We start from the raw sequence: 14,630 nt of genomic DNA, 5'->3' as shown, positions 1-14,630 counted from the left end.
AAGGGTTGGTTTTGGTCTATATAAATCCAATCAAATACCTTGCAGAGACACAAATACACACATTGACATTCCATAAATTTCTACTTTTGTAACCATACAAGTTTTCTCTTCTTTCTATTTTCTCCAAGTCTTGGGTAAGGTTAGAGGGGGCTGCTGTGCTGTAACTTTTTGCTCCTAGAATGGACTAGAAAAACTGTCTCATCTTCTAGTGGAAGGTTGTTTTATCTTGAAGGTAGATGTGCAGAACAATTCTTGGCAGTAGAGGGCATCAATTACCTTAAAGGCAACACTACAACTGTGACTCAACCTCAATTCTAATTGAAGTTTCTTCAGTTGGTGTAGTGGTGATTCAACATCTATTTCAAGTTTTTCCTCATCTCATTTCAGCTAAGGATCAACACTACAACATCATAGTTTCTATTGCAAAAGCTTTGTATTATAATTTATATTTTGTAAGAAATTGAAATACAATTACCCAACATCCTCCAAAGCTAACTATGTTCCTAGAGGGAGCTTTTTAGAAGCTAGGTTCAAACCAAGCATGGGTCTTGGATATGGAATAGCATTGTTCATATTATTCACACTCTAAGGAAAATGGTTTGTTGAAAGGTGGGTTTTGGTGAGCATGTTAACATTTGTAAAGGCCCTTGGTTCCTAGATGGCAGGATATTTACATTTTGGAGGGGAGGGGAGGGGAGGGGAGGGGAGGTGGGGAATATCACCAAGGTATTAGATATAATATTAGGAAGGCAAAGGAATGTACCATTGGTAAACTCTATTTTGTGTCAATCGGTTGCGTGAAATGTTAGTCTATTCCTCTTGCTTGTACTTCCCATGAGGATAAGGCTCTCTCTTTTGAAGTCACTTGTCCCCTATGTGAGATTGAGAGAGTGTTAGATTGGCATAATTTCTTCCTTGCTCCATGGTTAAAAGAATTTGGGCAGACCGAATACCTTCGTGAAACTAATATCATAGACTCCTTGCTGAATATCTAGGCTGTGTTTGATATGGATTCTCGACCAAGAACACATTTTGGACCGTTGAAACATTGTTTGGTAAGCATTCCATTCTCAAAATTCTAGGAAACGGTCAATAATTCAGCCCATTCTGGATGGGATATTTTCCCATTATGCGTTTGCATTCTCCATTCACTAGCTCTCGGCACAGCCCGATGAAAATAGCTTTGCCATTAATCTTATGAAAAGCACATTCTCACCCAAGGAATAGCGTCTCATTCTTTTAAATCTCCAAAACCTACTTTTCTCTCTCTAAAAATAGCTTCTCTCACCCCAAAGCTCTCCTTTTCTCCTTAAGATCTCCTCTTGAATCTAAAAATCCTAGAATCTCCTATTTTCCTCACAATCTCTACAGTTTTTTTTTCTTTTCTTTTTGGAGATGAAACCAAGGGTTTGTGAGCTTGGTAATGGAGAAACTTCACTTTATTGCTCCTCCGATTTAGCTTTTTGGTGTTGCAACTGCGACGTTAGGGTTCATGGAGCTAACTTTTTCAGGTCGACATGTTCATTGGATTGTTTTTTCCAAATGCAAAGCTTTCGATGGAAATCACATCTTCGATGTCGTATTTTGACCGGTACATTTGATTTGCCGTTTTTTACTTCAGTGCCAGAGGATGATGATTGTGATTCTGATTCTTCAATGTCATTTGCTTCTGCTTGTCTCTCTAGCACGAAATCTTTCTTTGCTCATGAACCGAAGAAAATCCATTTCAATTGAAGTCGAACGGAGAAGATTCTGTGTTTGGGTTCTCTGGTGGAGGTTTCCAATGAATATTCTTGTTTTCTGGCAAAGCCGAAGGAGTAAGGCCGTAAAATCAAGAACTCTGACGAACGTTGATGTGAAGGTGAAGGTTTTAAGTATCCCTTGGCATTGGAGGATCGATTTAAAGCAATACTATCTAAGGAAGCATTCAAAATTTTATAATTTTATTTTTGAGTTATTGATGTAATATTGTTTGAAATTTTCACTGAAGAGATTCCACCCATAAGTGTTTGATAAAATGTATTAGCATTCTAACATCAAGAATGCATTTTAAACAAACATTTTATCCAAAAAATGTTCTCATTCTTAGTTAAGAACACATTCTGTATTTTCAGAATGAGAATGCGCAGAATGGGAATGCCTACCAAACACAGCCTAAACTCAACCTATATACCTATATATCTTAGTATGAATTCTCCTTCATTTTATCCGTCTTTGCTATTAGCCGTTACTTTGTGTGGGCTGCTCAAAATCAAAGAATTATGATCAAGAAAACCTCAAATCCTCATCATATAGTTTGCAAGGAGTAATGGTTTTCTTAGAACACCATAGGAATTGGAGATTCAAGATCGGCTCAAGGGATGGAACAAGCTAAAGAACAAGGATAAACAACTCACTTTTGACTGATTCAAGGCCAGTAACAGATTAGGTCACTCAAGGAACAGGAGGATGGCCACGGGAGGTGTTTCCAACTGTTACTGAATGATACTATTTTGATGAAACTTTTTGATCTTGTAAATTAATATTAAGTTATTTCCATTACACAAAAATGGGCAATTTGATTTGAAGGATACGAAGTCCATATCATGATGCTTTGTTTAGGTGAATAACAACACTATTAAAAAACTGAAGGAGAAATCCAAAAGAGCTGAGAACATCTCAAGAATTGTCAATTCCAGAAAGCATCGACAGTTCATACTGCCTACATTTTTTTTGTACAAAGATCTTCCCAAAGTCAATTGACAACAAAAGTATGCGAGGAACCCATCTCCCATGAAAATACTCTTTTGTCTTTCTCATCTAGTCTCTCAACCCAGATATCACAGGCTCTCAATTGAGATTGAATCTGTTACCAAGACCACATGATGGGTGCAGATGTGTTCTGAGGGAGCTGTGGAGTGAGACAGTGCTGTTGCTGCCATTGCTGCCAAGATTCACTTCCCCCCTCAACCCCACCTCCTATTTCCTTTGCTTGACCTCCAGTGACCTGTACATTGTCATCTTCGATCTCCATCATCTCAGTGTCCACTCCTCCTTCAGCTTCCATTTGTTCTGAAACTACAGTTGCTGGCATCCCCTCTGTTCCAGAGTTTGGAAGAAATTGAGTTGGAACCACCCATGGAACAACAGCTAAGCAGCCATTTTTGGCCCCTGTGTTTGTGCTTGAATCCGTTGCTTCATCTTCCACTCTCCTTACTTGGTTTGACTGCTCTGACCAGAAGCCATGATCTACATTTATGGAAGAAAATTGCAGGTAATTGATTAGTATGACTGATCTATATTGCAAGTTTCTATAATGCATGACCTAACAACAAACAATTCATGATACTAGTTTCTCCAAAGTGGATTGCCAATACAAAGCAATAACATAGTAAAACACATAATTGCAGAAACACTGAGAATTTCATAATGACAAAAGAATTGAAGTCTTACAGGTCATAATCCTCAATCAACTTCAATAACTGAACCCTCAGAATCCAGAAGAAAAAAACTGGAATTTGAAAAGAAAAGGCTCCATATCAAACTATAAAATAAACGGTTATTTCATCCTAAAACTAGAGATTCCACATCAAAATTTTGAATCCATGGCATAAACTTCGAAAAAGTTCAGAAAGAACACTCGATACAAATGAGGTTCTGCAACATTCAGTTTGAGTTGCACAATCCTGTAGAGGTACATCAAATTAATTTGTAACAATAAGTTCCAAAAATTTATTTGTTGCAGGGATGGTGCACTAATAAAGCAATACTAGCAAGGTTTAATCTGAAAGAAGTAGCACATTGAACTTACTTCTTAATCCAGGAATCAAATCCGAGTTCACAATAATTTCCACTAATGGCTTGTTCATTGGCTTGTATAGCACAAGAGCCCTCTCTTCATTCAAGGGAGCAGAAGGCAGTGCTTCCGTCCCTGTAGCTGCCGACTGTCGTGCACTGATACCTAAGTCTCCAGAAGGTGGTCGATCAAAAGCTACAGGAATCTCTGGGGATTCCTCTTCTTCCATGATCGGTGGCAACTCCACATCCTTCAAAAAAGGAAAAAAAGGGTAGGATAATTTGTTAATAAGCTTCGAAGAAACAAACTCAGGAACTTCTGCAACAGAACACTAAATGGTCTTCTACTTCATCCAAATCCTTGAGTCCTAAATTAGAAAAGAAGGGGAAAAAAAAAAAAATACGAAAATAAAGGCGAAACTTCAAATCCTCATAAGTAGTCAAAATTTGCAGAGAGAGAACTGTTTTGTACCAGTCTCCTGATCTTTCTCGCCGGGGAAGACAAAGAGAAGTCTGAGAATTCATCGTACACTTCTTCGAGGCCCTTCCGTTTCATCTTCATCGACAAGTATCCTGCCATCTACACTTGAAAAAATCACCAAAACTGATGAAACCCTAACTAAAAACGATCTTATCTCCTGTGATCACAACTCCATACAAGAAAAAGGAGCAACAAATTCCGGAATCCAAAGAATCTAGAACGATCAGTCTCTCTCTCTCTCCTAGGGTTACTTCTTATTGCTCTCTCTCTCCCTCTCCCTCTCCCTCTCCCTGTCTATTTCTATCTGAGTTATGAACTCCTTATGGTTCTATTGGGCTCTTTAGCTGAAATGGACATTCTCTTATCGCACTCTCCTCCTTCTAGACTTCTCCAGAACTGTACCCCTCGAATTTTCTGTAGATTTATACGTTTAAAACCATTGGATTGGTATCGGAGTATAAAAATGGGGGAAGGATCCAAGGTTGAATCAGAAAGTTAAGTCGATTCCAATCTGACGTTGCAAAGAACATATTTTACGAAAGAAAGTTGTAGACATATTCCTTATTTTGCAGTAAAAGCTAACAAGTAACAACCATTCGAGTCAAATAGTCAAATCTGTCAATCCATCACATCCCCTCTTTTCTCAACACTTCTCTTCACCTGATTATCCATTTTAAAATTTTTATTTACAAAATTATCCACCTAATGTTTCAGTTTCCAAAAATATTAAAAATTAGGTTTAGCTTTACGTTTAAGTTTAACTAGCTACTCAATGTTTCAGTTAACTAAAATACCTAAAATCCTGTTTAGGTTTACAAAACTATCTACTTAATGTCCTAGTCAACGAAAATATCCAAAATCCTATTTAAGTTTACAAAACTATACACTCAAAGTTTTATTTAATAAAAAATACTTGATTATATGTGGAAGATGAAAGAGAATTACCACTTTGGATAGTTTTGTAAACCCAAACATGATTTTGGGTATTATTATTAACTGAAACTTTAAGTGGATAATTATGTAAAAGAAAACCCTCATATATTTTTTTTAAGTTATTCTTGTCATACTTTAGTCAGCCTTTTTTTTTTTTTTTTTGTCATTGACTACTCTCAATATGAACCTGAAAATTTGATTGAGAAAACTCTAGTCCATGAAGATCAAAAAGATCCTTAAGGACATGACTTAGAACCTAGGGTAAGTGGAAGTAAATTAACAAGCGCACTCCCAACATATTTAGATGACCACTATCTCTACCTATCTAAGCCATATTGTTATACATTTGACATGGAAGAAGCATTTGATCCCACAATCTACAGTGAAGCGATAATAACATTGGAATCAAATGAATGGGAAATGTTGTGTGGGATGAAGTTGTTTATATAACAAGGAGTTTAGTATAGGAACTATATGACCTACCAAAAGAGAAAAAGGCATAGGTTGCAAATGAGTTCTTAAGAAAAAGTATATAGTAGATGGGTCTATTGAAAAGTTTAAGACCTGGTGTTAGTTATACACTAATTTACATGAAAAGAGTAATAGATTACTAGAAAACTTACTCATTGGTAGAAAAATTTGCTTCTTTTAGGATGATATTGGAAATTGTCACATATATGGATTTAGAAACGTTCAAGATGGATGTGAACAATTTTCCTAAATGGAGAGTTGAAAGAAACCATTTATTGAAGGTTTTTAGATAACAAGATGGGAAGATAAAGTATGTGGATTTAAAAGGTCGTTATATAAGATTAAACAATCTTTTTGTCTTCAATCTAGGGTTTGCCCTAGTGATTGACACTTCTCACTTATGAGAGTGCTTTAGGGACTTGGTAAGACCCCTTAATTGATCCAAGTATGTGACACCTGTTGGCATTTTTCCTACTTTCCAATGAGGTTGTGGCCCTCTTGGGCCCCATTCTGCCCCTCTATGAGTCCCTTGTATGGCTCCTTGAAGGCCCCTCACAAAAAAAAAAAAAAAAAAAAAAAAATATATATATATATATAATAATAATAAAATAAAATAAAAATAAATAAATAAATAAATAATCTTCTCATCAGTGGTATTTAACATTTTATGAAACAATTTATAAATTAGATTTTATATTAAAAAAAAGAGTTGGACAATAGTGTATATACCTCAAAGAGTGAGAGTAACTTTAATATTTTGTCTTTGTATGACGATGATATTGTTAGTTGGTAATGACTTGGAGATGATAAACAAGACCAAGTATGAAATCAACAACAAATTTGATGTAATGGATATGGAAAAGCACTTTGTATCCTCGAAATTTATATCTCTAGGGATAGAATAAATTGCAGGTTGTGTATGAGTTAAGATTAACACTTGAACATAATATTTTAAAGGTTTGAGACTTAGAGTAATCCCTCATCAACTCTAACTGTATTGGGAAAAACTTCGTAAAAAAAGGTCCATGTTCTTAAGAAGGATAGGAAAAGTTGAGTGCACCTTATAATCAAATAGTAGGTGTTATGATATATGCTATGTACTTGATTGAATTTGGCATATCTCTTCAGTTTGGAAACTGATATTGAAATAATCCTGGCTTTGCTAATTAGGTAGCAATGAAGAGGATAATGAAGTAACTAAAGGAATTAATCATTTACAGGTGTCATATCAAGCAAAAAAGCTTAGGATTCTTGGATACTCCAATGCTGATCTTTGAGATGACAGAAACTGTTGTAAGTCCACTTTCAAACATTATTCAAATAATGGCAAGAAACAATGGTGTGTTTGCGAGGCACACATAGGAAGTTGAATACATTGCTTATAGCATAACTACTATTATAGTTTAGATAGGAATGTTTTTAAATGAATTTGGGTTGAATCTTATAAACGGTCTGGAGGCATGTTTTACAATAATTAAGTGTCAACAAGCTTGATATATATAGTGGTGCAAATAGCTCGAGGGGAAAATATATAAAAGCACAATATTACTATATACGAAATATAGAAGAAACATATGAAATTAAAGTTACCTATAAAGCTATGAGCGACATGGTAGCTGATCCCCTCACAAAGGGGGTTCGGGTGAAAGCCTACATAAAAAATGTGAATTTAATGGGAGTTGGAGCAATCTGAGTCTAGATCAAGAACTGTAAATTAATCATCATTTAAATAAATTAATTTGGGTTTGATGAACATGTAAATCTAACGATCATTGAATAATTGCGATTCCATGGGTTAAGATTATCTTATACTTATTAGGAATAAATTTTTAATATGTTATTGATCCAGCAATGTACTGTTGTCCAATTCCTGGTGTGCTTCCTTGTCCTGCGAGTTCCAGGGCCCCTCCAGATCCCAAATGCTACCAAGCAAAAATCACAGAATGGTTCCTTATGGACTCATTCTCTCTCTCTCTCTCCCTCTTTTTTTTTTCTTTTGGGGGGGGGGGGAAAGGGGGAGCCTAGAAGTTGGTCAGTGTTTAGTTGTTGAAACGTTGAGTTGAAGACAAGATCTAATCAAAGATGGCGTTTCAACTCCCAGAGGCATATATCTTGAATGGATTGTCAACAAAAGCCTTAGTAGTAGTTTTATACTTGATCTGACAGGCAGTGGATTGGGTTGTGGAACATTAATTTGCCAATCCTGACATAATACCTTTTGCTCAAAGCAATTTTCCTCTTCAATTTCATTTAATGATCATTAGCATCATGGTCAATAGACCTTGAGCTACAACCAGTTATCTCAAAAGCTCGAGCAAGTATGGGCAACAATTGTTGAAGAACCCCATTGCACTTCCCAAGGATTGTACACTCGACCTCCTTGCTCTAATGCCATGTTACAACATCTCATATAAAATGCTCGAGCTATTAGGTGAGGGCAACAACAATGAATATATCAACATCTTGGTCCATAACTACTGTTAATGATCATTTTGATTACCCTTTGATTCAATATTTGAAAAGAAGCTCACAAGAGAGTGATCCAAAGGTATTCAATTGATAATCTGTACTACAACTGCATTAACTTAATATATGAGCTCGCATCAAGTAACATGATCCGAAGGGAACAAAGGCAGATAAAAATTTTAATAATAGAAAGAACGAATATATACATACAATGAAAGCTGAAGAATTCCTCTGCACTGTTGGACAAGTGATGCATTTTCTGTGTGATAGAGAAATGAAAGGAAGTAGGAATGTAGTTTCATGAGCTGCAACAGTTCTCAATAATCTAGGAAGCATGGACGGAGAACCAACCATATTGGGTGTTGGTGACTGGACTTTGCCATAAGGAAACTAGTTCAGAAATAATATCCCAATCAACCCAGCAACCATATAGTTGAATTCTAAAGCTGTGTCCACCATCGTCACTAACTACCATAGATGAACATTAAGCTTGGGGAGAGGATGAACTCGTTAACACATATCTGATCAATGAGAATGAATTTGAACTCTGTGAATTAAGTTAAAGCATTACGGAATAGATGGCTTGGATGCATCTGGAGAATCCTTGCTACTCTTCACTACAAGATCATAATTGATAGATGCCAGCTGAGATAAGTTCTGAATACATAACAAGAAAACAAGGGGTCATATTTAAATTCTTCAAATTAATAAACATAACAGAAAGTATCAATTTGTGGCAGGTTCTACCTTGAATGAAAAATTACTAAAGGAATACTTTACTGCAAGGGCGGGGGCACTAAAATCTGCCAGATTACCACATTCATCTCCCTGATTCAAAAGCATCCACATGTTAGAAGGACATGATACAGTGCAAAATGCATTTCGAAAAAAAAAAGACTGACACAACTTCACATACATCTTCATCCAGTTGGTTGCTGAATGAGCTGCCGCTGCAGGATAAACTGCATGTTTCAGACAAGCTGTCAAAGTCACAAGCTGCTGAACGAACGTTTTCATCTGACATATTCCATACGTAACGACTTGTGAAATAACTTGTATCGTATGCACCTTCTGCTGCTGGTATGAATGCAGCCTGTAAGCAATTGCAAGACTTCCATAAATTGATGTTTCTGGTAAAAGTTTGCAGAAATCAAGTCCAATTGATGATCAAGTTGAAAAAAATAAGAGAAAATGGGATGGGAAGGTATATAGCATCCATCACTGATTTCTAGTTTATTTGGGGGTGGCGGGGTGGTTATGGTGGTAAGAAAATGACCTTCTGCCTGGCGAGTGTGTCCCAATTAATGTTCTTGAAAAAACTATGGCACTTCACCTGCAAGAATGATATTTTTTCAAAGAACTTAACTGTTAATTATCATGACTTGCAGAGGAAACATCTTCATCAACAGTAATTGGCTGAAACAAAAGGGGGAAAAAATTCTTCACCAATGACTAGTCAGACTTCACCTCTTTCGTCCCTGTGGCTCCTAGTCTCTGAACAGGATTTTCAGTAAGCAATCTGGAAAAAAAAAACAAAGACACCTACATATGTGAAAGTTACTCCACATCTTCAATCAAAGACAGACATCACTAACCCATCAATAGTGCATTGCGTCCAAGAAGAAAGAAATAAATGCAACATCTTTTGCCGGAAAAAGAATAATAATCAGCAATATATGCAGTACGGCAGTGTGCAAGATATAGAAATCATTGTAGGGTCTCCAATATTGATTGTCAGAAGATTATGATAGATGATAATCTATGAGAGCATGTGTCAGTTGGAGGGCTATGGGTTTTAATAACATGTAAGGGAGCAATAGGTGGCTGTACACTACGACGAAGAGCCCTGAAAGGGACTCTAAATTCAGCAGACAGAAGAAACCATATGGAACTTCATGGAAACCCTAGTTCTTCTTTTGGGATGAACTAGGGTTTCACCATAGAGAGACCTTGAACGACTCTCAAACCGGCAATCATGGAGAGAATCAGCCATTATTGGCACTCTAGCTCTGATACCATGTAAAGATTTGAGAACTAGAATCAAAGAAGAAGAAATAAGAGAGACACAAAGAGATTTGTGTAACTTGGGAGTCACAATCTTGTGGTTGGGATATCCCCTTCATTCAATATATAGACTAACTAAATTAATCATAACACAAATAAGAAAGTAGAAAGCATAATCAAAATAGGAAACTAACTCTAACTTAGCTAACAACTATCCCAAATCTAATAGGACACTAACAAAAATATATCAAATATAATCCCACGGTATGGAGGTCTATGGTCACCCATAGCCTTCCACCCGACACATGCTCTCATATACACTAACAAATGACAAACGAAGTCATCCGCCAAATAATTGGAGTAAAATACCCAACTGCTAAGCAGAAGAGTATTACTGATCCACAAGCCAATCTTGCAATAATTTTTTATTTTACTTTTCATTCATTTTAGTGGGTGAGCCTATGGCACAATGGTTAAGTTGCACTATTGCAACATGTTGGTCACTGGTTCAAACTTGGAAACAGCCTCTCCCAGACCCTGCTGCAGCAGGAGCCTTGTGCACTGGGTTGCCTCTTTTTTTTTTTTTTCATTCATTTTGGATCCTTCTATGCTTATTTCTCTTACTTTTATTTCCTGTTATGGTAACTTTTCATCTTTGCCAAGACTCCTTGTCAGAGAAGCACAGAGTTAAGTTGAATGCTTGGAGGCTGCAACCTTGAAATATGCAGGATCCACCTAAGAAACACCAAATTTTTAATTGGGGAATTAGTGTGTATGCCTATTCAAGATGGTGGTCAAGGGATTAGGAACATCCCAAAGAAGAATAACGCTCCTCTGAAAGTGGTTGTAGAGATACCCAGGGAGAGATTTTGTACAAGTCAACAATTAGACCAAAATATGGGTGGTGGAATTTGGTATTGATGTATAGAGCAACTCCCAGTGTCTGTGGAAGAGTATTGGAAATGTTTGCTCTCTTTCCTTCAATTTATCAGAAATGAGGTGGGTGATAGTAGGCATATAAGTTTTGGAAGGGCCTTTAGTGGGGTGATAATCCGTTTGGTTCAAGAACTCTTATAGGTTGTACAGCCTCCTTAGGAGCAAGAATAATATAGTACGGGAATGTGTAGCTGTCGATAGGAGCAGACTATCTTAGGATTTAGGGTTTAGGAGAGACACAAGAGACTGTGAAGTTCAAGAGATTACAGATTTGACATTTCTTTGTCGGATGCTCAACTCCCTTATTATGAGCCAAATACTCATATTTGGACACTCACTTCTGCTAAGAACTTTGTATCCAAATCCTTCTCTGTTGCATCTATTCCCCATCCCTAGAATGCAATCACTACCCTTATAAAATGATTTGGAAAGTCCATGCATCCCTTCCTCCTCCCGAAAGATAGCGAAGGGGTTGCCCAGCATTAAAGAAAGCAAACTTTGGACCAACACCATCGATCTTTACTTGACGGGGCCGTAAAGACACGTCGCCAAGAATAGCATGGTCGAAAAGCTTTATTTAGTCGACAAAAGCAGCTTTTGAGCTCATTCAGATACACCTATGGTCATTTCTCTTTACCAAAACGCCTAGAGCTTGCAGCCACCTTCATAGTCAATTCATTAGGGTTGTCACCTTCTACCCAGAAATATCCACCCTTTACTTTGTCTGTTAAGCCTTACAGCTATGGGACTTCCTACAGAAAACTGCAATCGCATTTTATTAACCACTCACAAGACCCCCCCAAGGCTTTAGGTTAGGTAGTCAGCCATGAAAAAGTAAGTGATGTAGCACAAAAGGGGCAGATTCAAAATAAATTAGAAAATGAAGAAAAGTACAGGATAATAGTTAAGAGAAGACCACTTAACTCTACGGTCTCTTAGGTGCTCTCACCACTAGAGGACCTCAAACTCACAATAAAGATCATGGTATTCTGATATCTCTTGTAGCTTCTCATCATTTGTCGTTATATCAGCTTGATGTGAAGAATGCGTTTCATTATGGTGATCTACATGAGTACGTTTATATGGAGAAACCTTTAGGGTTTGTTGCTCAGGGGGAGTCTGGGATGGTGTGCACGATCAAAAAGTCCTTGTACGGTTTGAAACAGTCTCCTCGGGCATGGTTTAGCAGATTAACTGATGTGGTTCTTGAGTTTGGACTGTCGAGATGTGACTATGATCACTCAATTTTCTATAGGCGATCTGAAGTGGGAAGGATATTCCTTGTTTATGTTGACGATATTGTTATTATGGAGATGATATTGAGGGTATCCAATGCTTTAAGGTTCATCTGCAACAGAAGTTTCAAACTAAGGATTTGAGAAGGCTAAAATACTTTTTAGGTATTAAAGTTGCTCAGTCAAGGAAAGTTAATTTCTTTTTCTTAGAGGAAGTTTGTTCTGGATTCTTTTACAAAGACTGGGATGTTGGGGTCCAAGCCTCTGGATACTCCTATGAATCCCTATATAAAACTTACACTGAAAGTGTTGAACTTTTAGGTGATCCTAAGAAGTATCGAAGGTTGGTTGGAAAGTTGAATTATTTGACTGTAACTTGACTTGATATTGCCTTTCGTGTTAGTGTTGTGAGTCAGTTTCTATCCTCTCCTCGTACGTCCCATTGGGATGCCATAGTTCGTATTCTGAGGTATCTCAAGAAAGCTCCAGGTCATGGTATGCTATACTCTGATATCCATTATTTCCTTTTATGCCCTTAGTGATGGAGAAACTTTAGGGAAGAAAGGAAAAATCAGAGTAGGAAGGGGAAGGAGGGGAATCACACGCTTCACTGGTGCACAAACTCAATATCTTCATTCAATAATAAATCACTCTCTAAATCTTCAATCGATTACAACCAATATATAGGAAAATAGGAACATGAAATTAGAAACTTAACTAAAATGGAAACTAGCCTAAACTAGGAAACAACTATAAAAAGGAAACCAAAGCAAGGAAATAAATCCTACTCCTACGTTCAAGTCTGGAAAATAAAAGCATGAAATAAAATACTAAGTAAACTACTAATTTTATTTCCAACCCTTGTTGGACCAAAACCCTGGGTTGGACCGGTTCTTCTTGGCTCTTGGCTTCCAAAGCCGGTCATGCTGGTCCAACCAAGAAAGGGCAGCCATCTGCATCAACTCTCCTCCTCTGAAAAGAACTCGACTCCGTCGAGTTAGGGAAAGGACCGAGGAGACCGTCTGAAGGAATATGCTGAATAAGGAACGATCCCACCATCTTCTTGAGCTTAATTTCAGGGAGATCTTTGGCAGGATGAAACTTCATAGTCTTGTTGGCATGCTTAAAGGCATAGGTATTGGCATAGCCACAATGCTGTACTTTCTTATCAAACAACCAAGGTCGACCAAGAAGGATATGGCACACCTTCAGAGGGAGGACATCACATTGGATTGTATCCTTAAATTCACTAATAGAATATGTGACCAAGCACTTATCTGTGATTTTGAGATTAGTGTTGTTCACCCAAGCAACCTTGTAAGGATTAGGATGTGGTTCTGTATTCAATCCCAGCTTACGAACAGCGTCTTCAGAGACAACATTAGTGCAACTGCCTCCATCAATGACCAAGGTTAGCAATTGATCATTGCACTTCACACGAGTCTGAAAAATACTACTGCGGCGCCAATCTTCATTTTCAGTGGCCTTTTGAGTGGTCAACACATGACGAATGACATAAAAAGGATGTTGGTCTTCGTCACTGAGAGTGTCATTGACTTCACCTGTTGCACGCTCTTCTCTTAAATCAACTGTGTCAGAACCAAGTTGCTCTTTGGGAATATATGGTATAGGAGAATCCTTATCAATAAAAACAACCAAATGGTTGGGACATTGAGCACTGATATGTCCAAATCCATGGCATGAGTAGCACCGAATTGTAAATTTTAAAGAATCAGAAGGTTTATCTGAACCACACCGAGGGGGTGAGTATGGGCGAGTTGGCCGTGAAGATGACATTTCAGAAACATGTCGAGGTGGAGAATACGGCCGACTAGGTCGTTAAGAGGCCATAGATGTAGCACTAGCCTGTGGTTTGCTAGATGACCTCTCTTAGGTAGGAGACTGTTGCCAAATAGAACTAGTACCTCGAGAAAAAGTATCTGCAAAATTTCTCTAGTTGTATGGGCATTTCAGACTTTCCTCAACCTGATATGCTACTTGTACGGCGTCTTCCATGGTAGGTAGTCGACTAGATGCAAAGGCAGCAATAAGTTGAGGGTGCAAACCATTGCGAAATTGGGCCACTAATACTTCTTCATCCCACTCAAAGTCAGACCGAGTGGCAAAATAATAAAATCTAGCAACATACTCTTCAACGGTCAAATTCTCTTGTTTCAACTGTGCAAACCTGAGATGCATGTGTTGCTTGTAATCAGAAGGCAAGAATCGTCGATTCATGATTTTATACATTTCAGTCCAAGTAGTGACCAAACTAATGCCTCGGGTTCGGTTCTGTTGTTGTTGCTTGATCCACCAGACTCAGGCCGTGC

The 14,630-nt window shown here is 37.6% G+C and overlaps 2 protein-coding genes across 2 annotated transcripts in view; both read right to left on the bottom strand.

Annotated features, from left to right (window-relative positions):
• Positions 1–2,644: 2,644 nt before the first annotated feature.
• Positions 2,645–4,567, bottom strand: LOC122073127. The gene is made up of 3 exons (XM_042637660.1): positions 4,247–4,567; positions 3,791–4,025; positions 2,645–3,228 (listed from the first exon to the last, which is right to left on the bottom strand). Exons 1-3 carry the CDS (start codon positions 4,352–4,354, stop codon positions 2,849–2,851), a joined length of 723 nt encoding a protein of 240 aa, XP_042493594.1. The 5' UTR covers positions 4,355–4,567; the 3' UTR covers positions 2,645–2,848.
• A 3,630-nt stretch (positions 4,568–8,197) lies between these two features.
• Positions 8,198–14,630, bottom strand: part of LOC122074237 (probable serine/threonine protein kinase IRE) — a gene marked incomplete at its 5' end in the record, with an annotated part of 57,133 nt that continues 50,700 nt past the window's right edge. Inside the window, 5 exons of the mRNA XM_042639085.1 lie at positions 8,198–8,782; positions 8,873–8,953; positions 9,042–9,218; positions 9,402–9,458; positions 9,593–9,644. Of these exons, the coding sequence (XP_042495019.1) occupies positions 8,693–8,782; positions 8,873–8,953; positions 9,042–9,218; positions 9,402–9,458; positions 9,593–9,644 (457 nt within the window). The remainder of the gene's footprint in view (positions 8,783–8,872; positions 8,954–9,041; positions 9,219–9,401; positions 9,459–9,592; positions 9,645–14,630) is intronic.

Source organism: Macadamia integrifolia, chromosome 3 (genome assembly GCF_013358625.1).
Source record: "Macadamia integrifolia cultivar HAES 741 chromosome 3, SCU_Mint_v3, whole genome shotgun sequence".
Classification (NCBI taxonomy): Eukaryota; Viridiplantae; Streptophyta; class Magnoliopsida; order Proteales; family Proteaceae; genus Macadamia; species Macadamia integrifolia.
The sequence above is the reverse complement of the archived record's forward strand: the minus strand, read 5'-3'. Positions and strand labels throughout refer to the sequence as shown.